The following is a 20264-nucleotide window of genomic DNA, read 5'->3' as shown; positions in this document are numbered from 1 at the left end:
TAGGATGTTGGTTTTCGAGCTGTTGTTGGTCAAAGTCAGGTTTACGTTCTTTTTCGAGTACGTTGTATAACAAGTAAACAAGAACAAATCAATTACACATTATGCAATTTTCGAAAGCTCATAAAGCACAATATATGAACCAAACATTTCAATCTTATTGATTAGTGTTATCCACCTGAACAACTTAAAATAATAATTTTAAAAAATCTCAGATATTGTGAAGAAAATCAATTTCCGATTAGGTGAGAGCTCACTATATACAATCAGAAATGTTTCTTCTCCTTACAATGGGAAGGTGAGACGTAAATTCTCTTAAATCTTTTCTTTATTTCCCCTAATTATTAACTGAATCTTTTCTTTACTTCCCCTAATTATTAACTGATGAAATTAGTGAAATGAGGAAAATTCTACAATATTATAAGTAATATATACATAAAGAGTATGTGTATCACCGCCAGGAAAAGAGACAAACAGCAATCTGTTAATTAAGTGTATTTTGCTACATATATTAAGTGAGGTTTTCTTCCAGCAAAACAAAAAAATGTCAATTATTGTTGGTAACGAATAACATATTTTTAGCACCACAAAAGTTTTGTTTTTCTCGATTTTACCAAAAACTAGACACTGAAACTTACCTTCAAGCGTGTTATCTTTTCCAACTCGATGTAATCTGATATATATATATATATGAGAAAATTATATATATATGATATATATATGAGATATATATATTGATCTTTGAATATATTTGTATATTTTTCTTCTGTTAAACGCTATAATATTATATAATTACCATTTAATTAAAAAAAAGTCCAATGATATATATGAGGGAGGACCCAAAAGAAACCGGACTTTCGTTCTAAAAATAATTTATTACATTTTTTACAAAATTCTTTCAGTCTCCTTCAAAGTACTCTCCATTAAATGCGATTCATTTTTCCCATCTTCTTTCCCACTGTTTGAAGCACCTCTGGAACTGTGAAACTTTTATATCATCCAATGCGCTCTGCGAAGTTCTTTTCACAGCCTCTACACCATCAAAACATTTTCCTTTTAGATTTTGTTTAATTCTCCGAAAATGTCATCATGTTGGTCAAAAAGTTTGGATCACTTTCAATCTGATTTTTCAAGTCCTGGCTCAAATTCAAACGAATGATTTGATCCTGTGTGAGCAGGCGAGAAACAAACTTAGCGGCAACATGTCTCATTTGCAAAACCTTACGCTGGCACGAGCTTCAACTCACTCCTGCCTGTTTTGAAATATCATCGATCATGAAACGACAATCCTCGCTGATTTTGGGGCAGATTTGTTCGATGTTTTCGTCGTTTCGAAATGATGAAGAGCACCCAGAACGAGCACGGTCTTCAACACTCATCTCACCACACTTAAAGCGCCCAAATTACTCAAAATAAAATTGTGTGCGGTTCATAGTATCCTTCTTGAAAGCCTGTTGAAGCATTTGGTAAGTTTTCGTTTCCGATTTTCCAAGTAGGAAGCAAACACACTCCTTGTTCCTTTGAATCTGTCAGAACGATTTCGCAGGCGGCGAACGAGAACAGTTGAGAAAAACAATAATACGATCAAACGTTAACCTCCTACGCAGACGCCGCTTGGCCAACTGATCTGGGAAGGTCTCTACTAGACCCACCTAGCAGGAGAACTCTCTATTACGCCTAGGAACAGCAGCGTTCTTTCAATTCGTTTTTTTTTTTTTTTTTGCCCCCCTCCCGTATATAGTCTTACCATAACTACTGTCTCAAAGTTTTAAGTATATTGACACAAAATGGTTAGAGATGTTTTAATATTCTAATAACATGAGTTACATGGATGTATTATGAACCAAAATCACAAATAACTATTCAAAATGGTCACATTAGCACCATTAGCATGCACAAAGTCCTTAAGTTTTTATGGTTCACTCATCAATTGCGTTATGGAACACATTAACTAGAAAATCTGCAGTTGCCTTCCGAAGAGACCTCTTTCAACTTTCAATATTGGGATGTCTCTTCTTGCAAGCCGTCTCCTGAAACTTAGACCACAATTTGTAGTCCAGAAGGTTTAGGTCCGGACTTGCAGAAGGCCAATCTGAAGTGGAAATAAAGTCCGAACTTTTGCCTCTAGCCATTACTGGGTTATCCTTGCCTTTTGTACTAGAGTTGAGTCCTGTTGGAAGCTCCAGTTCTGTCCATGGAAGAGGATGTTGGTGAGATTCTTGACTAGTCTCAAGCACTGTCTCCTGGTACACTTTGGCTGACGGTCTTCGGTTGGCGGTCGCCTGGCTGACGTTTTGACCTCGTTTTCACAGAAATGAAGCTCCGTTGTTCCCTTGTAGCTCAAAACCCACCACACCATGACTGAGGCAGAATGCTGATCCCTTTGAATTCTTGGAGCCTTTCCACCAGCTTCTCTATAGGATGTAGCAAGTAGCATATATCCTGTCATTTTGTGCATTGAAAGTCTCCTCAACATTGAATCTTTTCCATCAATGAAAAGAATTCGACGATGCCCATTTGTTGCGTAACGCTTAAGTAAGCATTTTGCTTTCAGGAGCCTCTGGTACTTCAGTTCATTTGTCAGGAGATGTCCCTTGCGTTGTTTATGAGCATGAAGTCCCAGGTTACTGCTTAACGTGCGAGACATAGACATTTTCGGTATCTGTGGCTCATGAACCAAACTGACTGTTTTCTAACTGGATTTCATCGGGCACGAGCCGCCACTGCTTTCACAAGTTCTGGTGTTCGTACTGTGCGTGGTCTTCCTTGATGCGATCTTTCACAGTTCAAGTCTTAACAAAGCGCTGGAGACTGCGGTAAACGATTTTATTTTACTAATTTGCACCTATTTTTTTTTTTACTAATTCCCCTGATGATTTTACTACCTTGTGCAACGCCATCACGGCCATACGATTTTTATACTCGTCCCATTCCATCTTGAACACTTACAACTGACACCTTTACACTTCTTCATCTCATCCAGCAATGACTCACGCTTCACGATACCGCTCTTGACGTTGCTCGCTTGTACGGACGTTAGTACAGTCATCCTCAAAGTTAAGACAGTATTTATGGTAAGACTAGGTGTTAACAATCAATGTATCTTATTGTGGTGAACAAAATGATACAGGTGAGTGTAAAACCTCATGCGTAGTTTTTTGAGAAAATAGAGAAAAAGTAATTTCTTTGTAAATCAAAAAATTAATGCTGTACGAAAATCATTACCCTTATTGATGTGAAACTGAGTTGCATATCCTCATTAAATCTTCATTACGGCATTATTAAGACGACAATACATAATGTAGTTAATGGGATCTCTTTGACCACAACGTGTATACCACTTACACACTAATATAGTTACCCTGAAATTACCTAAACTTTTAAATTTTAATTTCTGTTTAACTAAAATACTATCCGAAGATAAGACATATGTCAGTCAATAGATGACATCGAACTGAACAAAACAGCACGCCTCTGGGTAAATTCCAACTCGTAGCTTTCAAGAAAATCGTAAATAATAAACATCTGTGATGGCGCTTGAATGTATGTCGTACTGTTGCAATTATTGTGTTTATTTTTCTGGAAGAAATTGTTATTTATGTACTGAATATGTAGCAAAATTAATTATTAACTAGCAGATTATTATTCTTTGTCTTTGCCTGACAATAATCGCACAAACTTAATTTTATTTGTAACCTATCAAACACGATATACTGTACTTCAGCATTATTAACTTTCTTCACGTTAACTATTGAAATGAAATCAGCAAGTTCTAATTTTCTAACACAAGTCACAAATATATTGAATTTATAAAGCATTTATAATATCACATTTACTTGCATAGAATATTTTCTGAACGGTACCTCACTTTCAATTCAATGCGTTGCATATTAGGACAGTTGCATATTACAACCAGTTGCAATACCACCAAGATCACACGTAATTTGAAAAGGTTTTTTTTTTTTTTTTTTTTTTTTTTTTTTTTTTTTTTTTTTTTAAACTCAAACAGAAATTACTGAATTTTACTTCACAACTAGTTTTGCAAGGAGCGTTAACTCCTTATTGCACCGCATATACGAATTTGACATCAATTGCATACTATACCAAAAATCATAATAGTAAAATGAACACAAAAACCTACATTACGCCAACCATTTACATGATATTCAACGACAAAACAGAAAAATAAACTCTGCAAAATTACAACAAAAATAAACTGAGTTTCACTATCCTCAAAGCTTTACCATGTTTTGTTTACGAGGATTTGAAACGTTCTCGGAATGACGTGCAGAACATTGATTTACCTCTTGAAAATTAGTAACAATTAACTAAACTCTGGTGCAACAGTCCTTCGGCCAGGACCTGCTAGCCGGATTATGGGTAATGTCTGGTCAGTACATCAGTTCCCTTTGCAATTAATTCTGGCTTTCTAGACTGGAGTTTGCTATTTCTTTCTTTCAAGTAGCTCTCCAATTGTCCTCACGACGCTGGTTGGACGCCACATTTGGTGAGTAATAACGGTCACTCATATTTCTTTTGATCAGACCTGGCACTGCTTGACTTTAATGATCCCACGAGAAGCGGTATGTCAGCGCGGCTAGGACGTTGGTAATACTGTTGATAGCAATACTGGAAGTTATTTTCTGTGAATTCACGTTGAGAGGTATGTTGTTTTCGATTTGACTTTTTTCATTACAACAAAAGGTGAACTAAAGTGAAAAGATCTGAACCAAGTGACGTTTTACTTTTCCCTTGAAACCAGACGTAAATCTCGCGAAAAGTACCACATCACACGGTTCAGATCCGCGTAGGGGAGCATGTTCTATGACAGTAATGTTTATACGCGCCCAAAACTGCCTGCCTGACAGACAAAGGCTTATGTGCTGATGTGCCGTCCTGGTGCAGAATCCATTCAATTTCCACGGTTTACGCTTCTTTCTCCTAACTTTTTCGAGAAGTTTGGTCAAAATCTCAATGTAATAGTGTTGACTGACTGTCCCACCAATAAGAAATCACTCAAAGATTACAATTCCCAAAGAACACACGCATCCTTATATTTTAAGTCCTTTCTTCGTTCTGGGGAAACCTGGGCACTTCCACTGTATGGATTGCCGCTTAGTCTCCGAGCTGTAGGTTAAAATAAAAATCCTTGTTTCACCGAAGGTAGTTATAGACGACAGCAAATCTGGTTCATTTTCGAATTGTTGTAACATATGTCAGTGCACAATTCTTGACGGCACTCATTTTGCCCGTGCAAGAGACTTTCCACACAACCTTGTCACAAATTTTCTTCATGTTTAATGCTTTAATAACCCGCCAAACAGATTCCCTGTTCAAGTTCACTAGGTCTCAGTTGGTTCGTGTCAGTAACTGAAGATCGCAGCCTACCTGAATGATCATTGTCTTCAATGCTTTCCTCCGCCTCCTAAAAACGTTTATGCTGCTGAAAGAATCGGACATACAAATATCACGTATGCCTCGATCAGCATTTGGGGTGTTTCTGTTGGAGAGCATAATTTTAATCCATTATTCCATTTTCAAATAGTCATTTCCCGACAAAGTACGATTGCAAGTGTTCACGGAATGACTCCTCCCTTGGAACTGTCCAAGTCGGAAAAGTCCAAACTTAACGGAGATCCAAGGGGAGAGGAATAGTGCTTCAACACAATATTATCAAACTTTATGCAATTGCTTTATGAAATATAAACTCATAGGGTTCCCATTCAAACTAAGTAATCGAATTCACGACTTTTTCACAGTTTAGGAAAGTTTCAAGTTTCAAATTCACAGTCGGAAAGTTTATAAAAATAACCTTTACTGACTAATGACAACAAAAGCAACCCAGCGCGACGGTCAGTACGTTACGTTAGTACTAGTACTTCTTTCGACTTTTATTTTGTTCTGATAACCTTTTTCTATTAATCTGAAACTTTTCTAGATTTTTCAATGTTTGTTAACGAAATTCACGGCTTATTCATGGTTAGGTGGGCACCCTGATTCAGTATGGATATTTTCTCTATCCCTAAAAACTGAAGATATAATCTTTCCGATAAACTTTAAAACACGTTTCTTTAGGGATGAAAATCATAATGTTTCCATTGCTTTGACTGGTGTTTGGTTTCTGGAGTCTAGTAGTGTAGCCGTGTTTCATTGATGGTTATGAATAGAAGCATAGTTGGGTTTTTCTTAAAACGGGCTAAGTCGTCCCTAGAGATATGTATTCTGATTCGATTTTGGTCAAATGTCGCGGCACTCACTCTGCTGACAGTCTCTTCATGCACAATTCTTCGGTTCATTGTGAAGTAATCATTCAACTGAAATGCCTAAAGTTACAGCAATATCGGCGATCCTGGAGTATCATATCTGGAACTTTTCAGTTATGTTTGGTGTATTGACAAATTTTGGTTGTCCGTAATGATATCATCTTTCAGGCTATCACGACCACGTTAGAACTCAGAAGTTCAACTGAAAACAGTTGAAAATGCCGGAGCTGAGTCCGTCAGAAAGCTTTTTATTATATCATTATCTACTTTCGTTGCCGTAACACCCTACACCAAACAGTTGATGACCGCTCAGCATTCAATAAATAAATAAATTAAAGTAAATTAAAAAAAAAAAAAAAAAAACAGTATGCATTGGAATTGTAACTATATGATTGATCCAAATAATGATCCAAGTTGTCATAACAGCATACAACCCATGATAATAATAACGTACTCCGTTTCAAACTAATGTTACCAACTTTGAGACATTCAGAGAACTTTTCGAATGGCCTTTGTATTCTCTCATAATTCGAGCTCAGAAAGAAATTTTCTACCCGATCCACAATTTTTTGTTGTTTTATTCTTAGAAAATTTCTGGTCTAAGAAAAAATATAAAGAAAGAAAGCTACATATTCTCTAGGTATCACTAAAATCTTACCGAGTTTTGTGAATTTCTGCTACTCTACGTTAAGAAATATGTTGCACAAATTAAAAGAATTATCAAATGAAAATATAAAATTTTACATACGATATAGAAAGAAAAAAAAAAAGAAAAAACGAAAAGTGCTTTTTCTTTTACCCTCGCTCGCACCTGGAAGAATCAATAGCATAACTAAAACATTGCTAAGCTTATAATATAACAATCAAGTATATTGTATTACTCTGCAAACTAATAAAAAGTAACTAAAACGTGAGGTGAAAAAATACTTTTACTTGCGCACAAATACTCATTCTTGGAGTATTCTTCTTTGGTTTACAGCATTTGTAACTTCAAGAACAAGACGATTTACAATCAACAACAAAATCCGCTTTGCTTACATACGATTACCTTTTGCAGTCAGCTATCAAACTGTAATTGGTAATTCGCTTTAAAATGAGGCCTTCATCAACAATCATCATATACATTTTTTTTCTCTCTGGAGGCAGTGACTAATAACAGTTAACATGTGGAAGCAAGATCAACCTTGTGTTGGAGTGACTTTAGAGCATCAAACGTATGTGTCAATCTGCATTTTTCAAAGGTACTTAACTATTATTTGTTTGTTGTTTTGTGTAACTTCAAAGATATTTCTTTAAGGTATTCATTCTAGTCATATTACTGAAATTACGGAACTTTTATTTCGTCCCTAATTTATTTGTTCAGCTTTACTGGACAACACAAGCGCCGAAATTACTTCCACTTTCATGTAGCACATTTATTTAGTTCGACGTTGCCATTTGTGTATTATTTTATGAGCTTCAAGATTTTGAACTTCAAAAAATACTTGATCACAGAAATCACAAGAAAACGATGTTTTGGCAGGATGCATTTTGCTATGAAAATCGTAACACTGTTTCGATTGAAAGGATCTATTACAGATTCGACACCTATACAACTTCTCATCATTTCTGTCCACTTGCATGTGTTCCATCATCTCACTCTCTGAAGAAAATGGCATGTCACATGCGAAACACTGGATACAGGATTCTTCTTCTTCGGCAGGTTCTGCGCTCGTTTCCTGAGCAAAACATTCCGGACATAGTCCAGAATCGTCTTTTGGATTTCTCTGTTTGGGATCTGTAGTCAATTCTTTTCCACATTTAAAGCACTCTTCGATTTCACCATCTTTGCCAGTCTCACTTACGGGTTCTTCCTGTAAATCATTCCTGCTGCTTTGCTGGGAAGACTCAGATACATCCCGCTGAGCAGTATCAATGATACGACTTTCACTGTGTTCTGCAGGTATGTCACTACTGTTCAAGGAACAACTGGCCACAATTTCTTCTTTTTTACCATCATTTATCAACACTTTGTCTTTTCTATCATCATTATCTTCATCACTATTTCGTTCGTGATCCGAAAAAGACCTGGAACAAATTTAAAAATATTTAATTACATGAATTTTCTTAAAATTAAACACAGTCTTTCTTATATAAACTGACTAATGGTCAAACAAAAAAGCTGTTGATTGCCGTGATTTACAGCTTTGATACAAAGTACATCAAAATGAGATTGCGATTAAAGATCATAGAAAGATCTATACAAGGCAGTTTAGTTTGTTCATAAATCCGAGATCAATAAGCTATGCAGATTATCCAATCTAAAATTTATTTATTTGAGTATTCTTAGGGAGTCACATGACTGTCATCCAATTTACTTCTACTAACGATCCATTGCTCCATTGCAGAAGTATATGAATTCACAGTTAAGCCAAGTAACTGCAATGATTGTATGATACGTTCAAAGTACATTCCTCTGCAAACGCATATTTTGGTAGGAGAGACAAACTAGAAACAACTAGTTTTCTATCCGATTTGGCAAAAATATAACGACTTTCTTTTGCATATTCCCCACACTTTGGCTTAAATGCATAATCAATTTATTTTGATATACAATACACATATCCAATATTCTAATTGGGAAATGTTATTCTACAACTTTTCTTGGTAACCACGAAACACAATAATTATCTCCTTGATGTCAGCCATATCGACAGCCAAGAATGTTCTTCTCGTGAGCCATTCGTAATAGCTGGAGTTTTCTGACCTTTTCACCTCTCTATATAAAATAAGTTTTTGATTGACTGGTCAACGTCTAGGCCAAACTGCCTAAACTAGAACTTGAAATTTAGACGCTGCATATGATTGGTGACGTAAGGCACCAGTAAGAAAGAACTTTTGAAAATTCGATGTGGGAGGGGAGAAATGGGATTTGCAATTATTAAAAAAAAATGTCTATTATCTCGGAATCTCTTAGCGTTAGATACATCAAATTTGATATTTCGACTTTTCATTTATAGGGTTGGGCAGCGTTCAACTACGACTTGAAACATACAAAAATAACTCACTACTCATGTAATCTGTGTATTGTTGATAAAAAATACATCAGAAAGGCTTGCCACTACATATACAGTGGTTACACATACGTATTACAGTAATTACAACTATCGGTATGGTCACTTTTTAAAAATCACGTCATGTAGATGATGTCCGTTGCGCATGATGCCCGACACGCATAAGCGTATCTCCCGAATTGCACGCACTTCTTCCTGAATTCTTCGGTTTAATGGTGTGATATCTGGTACTTGTGTTGAGAATACCTTGCTCTTCAAAGATCCCCAAAGAAAATAATCACACACGGATAGATTTGGCGAGCTGGAAGGCCGTTTACTGCTTCCAAATAGGGAGATCACACACTTTCCGAAAACAAAGCGCAAAGCACTCATGGACTGGCGAGCCATGTGTGCGGGCTGTAGATCCATCATGCTGCATGTAGACTCTGGTGAGATCAAAATTAACCGCCGAAGACATGGAAACAGGAAGTTTCTCAGTATATGCACGTATCCTTCTGACGTTACTGTAACTGCACAGCCATGGTCATCGTTGAATATATAGACCCTACAATCCGAAAGTTGCAGTGTCACTGTTTTATTATGGAGGATTTTTTTTAAATTTTTTTTTTATTATTATTATTATTATTTTTTTTATTTATGGAACTTGCTGTGGATTTCGATTACTCGAATATCGAGTGTGTTGTTTGTTCACAAAACCACACAGCTCAAAATGAGCTTCATCAGACACCATCAAATTGCGCAATATACCTTTCTTCTTTTGTAACCGCAAAAAGTCTTCACAAAACGGTTTCCTTAAAACTCACAATAACATGCTGGCTTTTCCTGAACAGCCTGTATCTCGTATGGGTGGTAATGGAGATTGTCGTGCAAAATACGCTGCATCAATCGCACTGACATATGCAGAGAAGCGGACAATATTGAACTCTGGTCGATAGAGCGTCTTACCCCCTTTTATGTTTTCAGAGGTTCGTACAGTTCTTTCACTTCGTTCCATTTTATTGTCGGTTACACAAGCGGTTTATCTAAACTTACCAATCCATTTCTTTACTGTGTGTCGAGCACGAATAATACCATAACAGCCTACTCGAAAATACTGCCTGAATTTCCCCTGCGTAACTATGGCACTTCCATTATTCTTAAAATACGTTTCCACAGTAAACGCACGATGAGCTGCTGACGAACACTCCATCTCATACCAAACGGCATACAATAGTAGAACAACTGGCGCGATGCATTCTATCTTGCATTGCAGGGCCCGCAGAGATACCAACCTCAAATAATAGTAATTGAATACTGCCCACGCCCGTAAAATAATTAAACGCGTGTTCCACTATTTTTTGACAACTGACCTACGAAAAAAAAAAAGTATGTTTCGAGAAAATATGAAAAATTAACTTAAAAAATGAATTTACAGTTACAGAATTCCCTTAAGTTTAATGCAGTACGTACCAGATGGGGGAATCATGATGCTCAGAATGTCAAGAGGTTACTTCTTTTGAAAGGGGGGGGGGGGGCAGAGAAATATTTCAACTAATTTGAATTTCTGTCTAAAATTATTTTAAATTCCATCTGAAACCAATAATAATGCATTGGAACTAGCTCTATCTTCTCTAATGGACGTGATTATAACTATTCACGGCAGATAAGTGTTTGATTAGGGGAAGGGGTTCTAAATTAATTACTTCGCACATTTTCTCCAATTCTGAGTTCCAAAGCATTGTCAAGTCCTGGTAAATTTTATTAAAAATAATACACCATTCACCGTAAAACTTCCGTAAATGAGATAGAAGTAATCTGCACAGTGGAAAAAAAGGAATCGCTCAAAATTTCATAAAAATATTGTACGAAGAGGGAATCTCCTGAAGAATATTATATCCCCCTCTGTGAATGGTAGAAACTATCCAAATGTAGTATGCGAATTACCAAGAGTTATGTGGAATCCTTATGGTACTGCATGACCCCCATACGTTTTCCATTTTTGATGCTCAAGGTCATGTGCAATTTGGAGAGGGACGCAGAAAAAATATTTCACTTAACTTAGTTTTTCAACTAAAACTAACTAATTTTGCCATCTAATACTGCGACTAATTCACTGCCTGGGATGGATTAATGGTATTCCGAGGCAGGTAGTGATTGGTTTGTAGGGGGCATGGTTAACAATTTTCATCCTTTAAAATTTTATCTAGTTTCTCTTTCCGAAGTACCACTAAAATCTGGCGAATTCTGCTAAAAGCTTCGAAATACTTCCCGTGCTTCCTTCAGGGGAAGGGAAGGACACGACTGAAATATTTATTGGGTAATTATCTGAATACCAGAATGCTTTTTATTCATTATGAGTTGCGAGGAAATGGGGAAATATTACACTAAAGAAGCGAGAAGCATTGATTAAATTTACAGTCAGTACTTCTTGATCTAGGAAAGACATATAAGAAAAAATCCGCGTCACGGACCATGAAATGGATGGGCACCGCCGATACGTGCGGTACTTCAAAAGTTCTATTCTGTGATGACTGAAGGACATTTTTAAGTGTAATATACTTTCCTGGCGAGTGACGTTCCTGCGTAGCTAAGTCGCTGCATACAATGGTAAAATGCACTGCACTAAATGACAGACACATGAGTCATAGTGCAGACTCACACGCCACGCAGTAAAGTCGGCAGCAACAAAAAATAGACTACACTCACTACTTGTAATTCTTGTTGCCGATTTTTTTATTTATTTTTATCGTACGTCGGAGAATGCGGAATGGAATGTCGGATACTGTATTTAATCCTTCTTGGGTAAACACAACTCATATAATTTCACCTAGCTATATTAAATATCTAAAAACAAATGATAGCAGACACTTTGTGATCATCATAAATTGTTTCAGTATACAGTTATCAACTCTAAGAAGAAGAAAAAAGGCATATAAATCTAATAAATTTTAACCTAAAGTTTCCCTTTTTCTCAAACGCAAGGGAAAAAGCACGAATTTAACAGTGGTTTAAAATGTAATCCGGAGATTAGGACTACATGAATAAGCAAACAGTGAGATTTGCGAAATATTGAAGAAAAATAATACCTCAAGACGCACCACACAGGTAATATTTGCTCTCTTTTATACAATTAATGCGTTATGCATACATTGATGTAGGCCTATTAAAACAAGATAATTTTCGAACAGCACACAGTAACAGTAGTCGATACATTGCTGGCAAAATCTGATGCCCATTATCACGACAAATACGTGAAACAGGTAAAAAGCACACGGAAAACATTATGTAGCGAATTATTTTAAGGGTCATAACAGAAACTTTTAAAACTTATCTAAAATTATTATACTATGAATGGGTTTAGTTTTGTCCGAAATATATCGGTTAATTTACACTGGGGAAAATTATCAAAATACAATCTATATTGTTTTAATTTTATTGTAACTTTTCTGCGTCCTTCTCTCATGATATAACTATTACAAGCTCTGCTTTCAACATGGTTCAGTCTTACTGTGAAATATTAAAAATAAGTGACTTTCCATTGCGAGAATCTATGTAGATAGTCAAAGCCTTATACTGGTTTCCATATACTGAACAACTTTCTCGTACAGATTGTTGCTTGAAACCTTTCATCAATTATAATAAATTTGTCTTCCAAAATATGTTCCATCAAGTCTCGCAGAAATTCGATACGTTTGACAGATGGAGAATTTATATTGTTGCTAACCCTTATGAAGGAATTTATTGTATTAAATTTCGAAAAAATCCGGATTTCTTTTGGAGGGGGAATGCGTACTGATGTGTGAAGCATGTATGGATGTAAAACGTTTGTTTAGAACTATTAAAATTTTCTTCTACCTACATATACACAACAATTAATCTTGCATACATACCTGTTTTGAATTGCAGTATCAAATTCCTTTTTCACGAAAAGTTTACAAGTGTTTTCTTCAGGTATCACGGCCGGAGTTGGTTTTTCTAGTTCATTACATTCACTAACACAGTTGGATCCTTTACTATTTACACAATTTATAGACGGTATGCTATTCTGTACAAACATATTATCAGACGAAACGATCTGACTATCTTTGTCTTCGAGAGAGAGCTTTTTATGTCTATGTCTTACGTACTGCGTAGTTCGTGCACAATGATCACTTTCGCATGCTGAAACTTCATTTTCATTTTCTGTTTCAGCTTTTTCATGACTCGATTCTAGCTTGTTCTCTACTTTCACTTGATTATGATCACTTTCATAATCTGTAGTCTTTTCAGTTTGCATAGACGGCATACTGTGTTGAACAGTAATATTATCACATGCAGGAACACTGTTTAAACAACTTTCATCTTTACCTTCAGAAGAAGACTGTTTATGTCTTACTTTGAAATACTGTCGAGTCCGTGCACAATGTCCACTATTTTGTGAAAAATCACTGTCAGATTTCGACAACTTTTCTTCACCATCTGTTTCAACGTCTTTATCACTCAATTCCGGTTCGTTTTCTTTTTCCACTTCACTCTCTTCACTCTGACTACTTATATTTGCGGCCGAGGACCAATCGCAACTTACATTCTCTTCTTCTGGATCCATAATGAGAGTATTCAATACATCTTCAAAATTCTCTCCACAGTCTTCCGGTTCAGGTTTTAAACTGAAAGCCCATTCCTCAATATCCATATTGCAGTCAGTTTCACACAAATCTTGTTGGTGCTCCTCACTTATATTACTCAGTATATTCATTCCAAAATCAGTCAGTGTCTTTTCATTTCTGTTCCCATTCAGCTGTTCATATATCTGTCAAAAGAAAAATAACAATTACTAGAAATAAATACGAAAGTGTTCTTTCTACACGAAATGATGATGATGATGAACTCTTATATGTTAGGATATACGAGACGTAAGAATCTCTTAGGCTTTTAAGAGCAGCTTCCCACAGAAAGGTTTATATGTAGGAAAGGAATACCAGAGCACCTTTTGTAAATACTTAGACATAGAAGCAATAACACTGATCACTCCTGGGTACTCAAACATGTAGAGAAATTATATTCACGGAAGATAAAATAACGTCAATTATCCTGATATAAATGCATTACTGCAATGAACTAACAAACGCAAATACTACTAATCTGGCAAAGATAGACTAGCCTTAATTAAGGAAGACGTCCTCTCCGTTAGCCTGCGGTTACAACAAGCCTCATTCTCCGGAGGTCGAATTATGACTGAATAAGGAATGTTCAGAGCCACATAAGACAAAGAGTACTAAGAATACCAGCAGTTATGGTTATGAACTAGGTTGCCATTTAAAACTGGTCTCCAACTGGAACATTATCGGATTAAGAATAAAACGTGAAGAACAAATCGAACTGGTATTCTACAACAGAATATCAAAATTTGCCAAGACAAGGGGAGCTCGATTTAAAAAGGAAAACTGAATAACAATGTCTTAGGAGATTGATACTACCTCTAGTTAAGTAGCTAGGTTTGTTATCAAACTCTCTTAGACACAAACTAAAAGTGATTTAAACATATGTTCCCACACAACCCATTCAAAAGAGGAATTTGGAGGATTTTACGAAGAAATTACGGAGCCAAATAGTAAACAAGGAAAACCACTAGTTGAGACATTACCATGGAAAACTTAAACGCCAGAATCGGCCATAAATTAAATAACAAATAGGAAATTTCGGATATGGGGAACAAGATAAACATAGAAATTTTTTAGTAGAATTCACCGAAGATGAGATGTATTATGAATTTCTTCTTCAAGAAAAAGCCCGAGGGAAACAGACATCCAAGCGAAACTGACTGCACCATGTCAAACAGAAGACATGTGATTGAAGATTGCAATTTTCTCATTAAGTTCAATATAGAAACTAACTATCTAATGGTAAGTTGTAACTGCATCTTAAAATCGAACGGGAAAGAAGAAAGCTTGTAGAAAGACAAACACATAGAAAGAAGATTCTTAATAAAATAGCGTTACGTATTTCAATTGAATACGAAGAAATTTTTGCCGCACTAGAGAAGGATATTGGAAAACGAGAAGATCCGCCATCTGGTGAAGGAATGAAGATTGACAGACAAAGTGATACACAAAATACAATATATGGAATTTTGCAAGACAATACGGGCATTAAGAAGGCAAACCAGAACCTAAGCAATAAACGAAACCAAATCTTAGGAAGAAAGAAAAAAGAAAAAAAAACGCAAAGAAATAGTAGATATATAACAACAATTATATAGCAAATTACATTCAAGTGAAAAACCAAAAGGAAAACAATAATAGGGGTTGTTCAGTCTACATTTGGCCAATTTTGACTTAGCTAAAAATTTGGAGGAATCCATGGTGCCAGGTCTGTAAATGGTCGATGTGTTTCCCTTGGTTCCTAACAATAGGCCGACAGCGTAATTTTCACTGTAATAGGCTTCTCTGAAGAACTGGGAGGGGAATCTTATCCCATTCCCTTTGCACAGCTTTCCAAAGTCCTTCCACAGTTGTCACACGCTGTTTTCCTAAGCCCGCTTCAGCAATCCAAATCCACAATAGTCCATAGGACTTGCATCTGAAGATTTAACAGGTACTTCATTGAAAGGTATCACCTATATACCACTTGCCTCCTCCATCTCCCTGTAGAATGCGAGGGACGTTCGTCAGGTATGTGATGAGGCCTTGTCCATGTGAATGCGCACAAGATTGGCGTCATTTCCGTACACTGTTGGAATTTCATGCTCGTAGATCGGCCGCATGATCTGCTCCTGAAAATACTGCGAATTTAGTTTGCAGTTCTTCGCCACCCTACGAATCTTCAGTTTACCTCGGTAACAGTAGTTAGTAACGACCATGAACCCTTTTGGGAAGGATTCTTTACAGACACGGACCAACCTTCTGAAGTTCTTGGCGCCTTTCTCTCGTTACGTGATGGATTTTGGTTTGCAGGAGTCGGAAAGGTAAATCCATGCTTCATCGAGCGTTACGACGTACTTCCACCTTTGTTTTCCCAGATGTCGTTCGTACAGCTTCCGGGCGTTACAATTTCGTTTCTTTTGGTGGGCATCCGTGAGAAGATGGTCGCGAGCTTTCATGACTTTTTCCAGTTTGAGTTGATGGTGTAACGTTCGGCTCACAGTCCCCAAAGACACGTCAAGACGATTAGCCATACACCTTTGTGTTGGCGAATTTTCTTGCATTGCCATTTCGCGAAGTTTCCTCTGCATGGTGGAGGTTTCCTTGGTGCATTCCCGCCTCCTAGGCAACTTCGTTGGTGATCCAAATGGTGGAGCTTTGTTGCCCTTGTACTTTTTAATTACATTTTTTATTCCACTTAAACTGATGTTGCAACCATTCTTCTTGCACTGCTTTCTAATGACAGAAACACTAAACTGGGTGTCATAAAGATCCCCAACATAGCCTTCCCAAAAACGGCTTAGTTTGGACGGCATTTTGGTCACAGAGCGGAAACTTACACACTTGGAAACAAATTTAACACAACATTCACAACAATGGTCCTGTTTTGTGCGTTATTGTCGTCCGCGCGGAAAAACAACTCTGCCACTGCACAACACTGTAGGACGCTACGAGCCAGGTCGGGTAAGTCCATTCTGCCCGGGAGGGGGAAGGAACGAAATCGGCCAAACGTAGGCTGAACAGCCTCTGTAACCATGTAGTATATGAGGGTGTTCCGTTGGCCTCTTTTCATCTACTCATTTTTTTTTAACGTATCATTTCTCTGTGCAAATATCGGACCCAATGCCATATCGATGTCTTTATTTTCAGTAGAATATCTTTCACTTTTGTTATTTTCCATGATCTATGATATTCCTTTCTTATCTTTTCGGATGATTACTAACATATATCTCTTCATGTAGTATGCAAGGGTGAATGACTGACTTTTAGTATTCACGTCTCCGATCTATAGATTAAAGCACCGTTTATTGAAAATTTTACGCTTTAACCACAACGGCATTTTAATTTTCGATATGACACTGTTCCTCCGGAATGCTCTCCAGCTGAAGTTATTTCGCCTATTTATTTCTTCTTTAATGCTGCCACCCTTAGACATCTTCTATCCTAGATAGATACCTACGTCTATCTAATTCTATCCGCTTCTAATTCAGCACTCTCAACCTCTGTCCTTGATTTTCTTACTAAGCTGTCAAACATCACTGTCATCTTTTGCGTATTTCTTTTCAAATGACTTCCTTGCTTCTCAACTGAAGCTTATGTATCGTAACTCACAGTTCTGTGTTGATGTTTGGGAAGAAAACGATGAAATCAGCGAAACGAAGACGGATCAGATGCTTCCCGTTTACATCTCAGTATGTTTGTTAAAAGCTTGGGAAAAGTAATATCATCCTGTTATACCTCTTTTCTACTCTTATGTACACCCAAACAGTTTGATATTAACATTGGTTTGTTTGACACCACTTGATTTAAGAGCGTTAATATAATCGCAGAGTTCTTCACCGAATCGTTTTTTTTTTTTTTTTTTTTTTCAGTCAAAGACTATTTAAGTAACTTACATTAGTTTGACCTATCTATTAGTTCTCACATTATCTGAATGTGATCTAGTGTGCTAGAATCACTTCTAAACCCATCGTGTTCTCTTGAATGGGAAGTCTGTTTTCCATTTCGTTGAAATCTTACTTATGTACCAGTATAATCATGACATCTTTCGGGAACTTGTAACTCTTGGAAGACAAGTAGTATAAAACTGCGCTAGGATCTTTCCGTGTCTTTACCAGTTTCCTTTAGTATGAATTACGTAACTCCATCTTCTTATACCTTCCTTCTTTGCATATTCCTTATTGGGTATGCAACCTCCTGTTGAGCACGAGGGATATCCTTCTTTTCTTCATCTTTATTGTTATTATTATTCTTTTCCTTTTGGTTCTTCACTTGAATGTAATTTGGTATATAATTGTTGTTATATATCTAGTATTTCTTTGCGTTTTTTTTCTTTTTTCCTAAGATTTGGCTTCGTTTATTGCTTAGGTTCTGGTTTGCCTTCTTAATGCCCGTATTGTTTTGCAAAATTCCATATATTGTATTTTGTGTATCACTTTGTCTGTGCCAATCTTCATTCCTTCACCAGATGGCGGATCTTCTCGTTTTCCATCGTTATACTTTCTTTCTCTGTAACTGTGTCGATGAGAATTCATGTGGTCTCTTTTTTTAGCTTCTGAAATATCCTTCTCTAGTGCGGCAAAAATTTCTTCGTATTCAATTGAAATACGTAACGCTATTTTATTAAGAATCTTCTTTCTATGTGTTTGTCTTTCTACAAGCTTTCTTCTTTCCCGTTCGATTTTAAGATGCAGTTACAACTTACCATTAGATAGTTAGTTTCTATATTGAACTTAATGAGAAAATTGCAATCTTCAATCACATGTCTTCTGTTTGACATGGTGCAGTCAGTTTCGCTTGGATGTCTGTTTCCCTCGGGCTTTTTCTTGAAGAAGAAATTCATAATACATCTCATCTTCGGTGAATTCTACTAAAAATTTTCTATGTTTATCTTGTTCCCCATATCCGAAATTTCCTATTTGTTATTTAATTTATGGCCGATTCTGGCGTTTAAGTTTTCCATGGTAATGTCTCAACTAGTGGTTTTCCTTGTTTACTATTTGGCTCCGTAATTTCTTCGTAAAATCCTCCAAATTCCTCTTTTGAATGGGTTGTGTGGGAACATATGTTTAAATCACTTTTAGTTTGTGTCTAAGAGAGTTTGATAACAAACCTAGCTACTTAACTAGAGGTAGTATCAATCTCCTAAGACATTGTTATTCAGTTTTCCTTTTTAAATCGAGCTCCCCTTGTCTTGGCAAATTTTGATATTCTGTTGTAGAATACCAGTTCGATTTGTTCTTCACGTTTTATTCTTAATCGATAATGTTCCAGTTGGAGACCAGTTTTAAATGGTAACCTAGTTCATAACTATAACTACTGGTATTCTTAGCAGTCTTTGCCTTATGTAGCTCTGAAGATTGCCGTATTCAGTCATAATTCGACCTCCGGAGAATGAGGCTTATTGTAACCCTAGACTAAAGGAGAGGATGCTCTCCTTAAGGCTACCGTCAAATGGGGCTACTTTGATGCGATAAAAACACACTCTCTTGTGAACAACATAATGTAAGCAAATTTTATATTTTTAAATCCATGGCATAAAAGAGTGCTATCACTCTGTATGATAACCATTGTTGTCAGATAATGTCTTTAGCTAGAAAATAAATGAAATATACGTGTTCAAAGTAGTCCCATAAATGGAGCTACATTGAACGTACTCTTAATTGTCGTTATAAAATTCTACTTATGAGTTGTGTGAACATTTTGATATATATTACATAGTTGTGCGGTTTTTCTAACGGGCTACAGAAAATATTTTTAATATGTACTTACCCAATATTTCGCAAAGGTTGATATCTATCGTAGCACTATTGCAACTTTAATATTTAAAACCTTAAAAGGTTTTTCTTGTAGTAAGAGGTCCATATGTTCATATGAATTTAATAGAGAAGTTTTTAAAACAAACGAAAATATTTTTTGTTTGGTATGAAAAACACTATTTACATTATATACAATTGCAACATATTTTGAATTATTGCAAATTGAGACCTTTAAAAGAGATGCCACCAAACTTAAGCCCTCCATAAGCAAGAGTAGACTCTGATAACACCAGAACAGTGTCTTCTGTACAAACCACATCGCTGTCTTCACTTTCGGGCCTATGGAATATCATATTGGTACCTGTTTTTACTAATACGTGTAAACTTGACTTTCCAATTGCAGCTCTCTTTGTCTATGATTTGCCCAGCATAATACAGTTTACCTTTCTTTAGAACATATCGTATCATTACCCACGAACTGATTTTTAGGTATCCATGTGTTCTGTTTCAGATTCTGACATTCCAAAGGATGTATCCATCACTGATTCATCATCGCTACCGGTGCTCGGAATGTCTTCGTAATGTTCATCGGGA

The 20264-nt window shown here is 36.4% G+C and overlaps 1 protein-coding gene across 1 annotated transcript in view; it reads right to left on the bottom strand.

Annotated features, from left to right (window-relative positions):
• Positions 1-2573: 2573 nt before the first annotated feature.
• LOC145691570 (uncharacterized) overlaps positions 2574-20264 on the bottom strand; it is a 42593-nt gene continuing 24902 nt past the window's right edge. The window contains exons 4-5 of the mRNA XM_081766983.1: positions 13183-14081; positions 2574-8327 (exon numbers count right to left, since the gene is read on the bottom strand). Coding sequence (XP_081623109.1) covers positions 7676-8327; positions 13183-14081 — 1551 coding nt within the window. The 3' untranslated portion in view covers positions 2574-7675. The remainder of the gene's footprint in view (positions 8328-13182; positions 14082-20264) is intronic.

Source organism: Thermobia domestica, chromosome 1 (assembly GCF_964235325.1).
Source record: "Thermobia domestica chromosome 1, izTheDome1.hap1.1, whole genome shotgun sequence".
Classification (NCBI taxonomy): domain Eukaryota; kingdom Metazoa; phylum Arthropoda; class Insecta; order Zygentoma; family Lepismatidae; genus Thermobia; species Thermobia domestica.
This window is presented reverse-complemented; position numbering and strand designations above follow the sequence as displayed.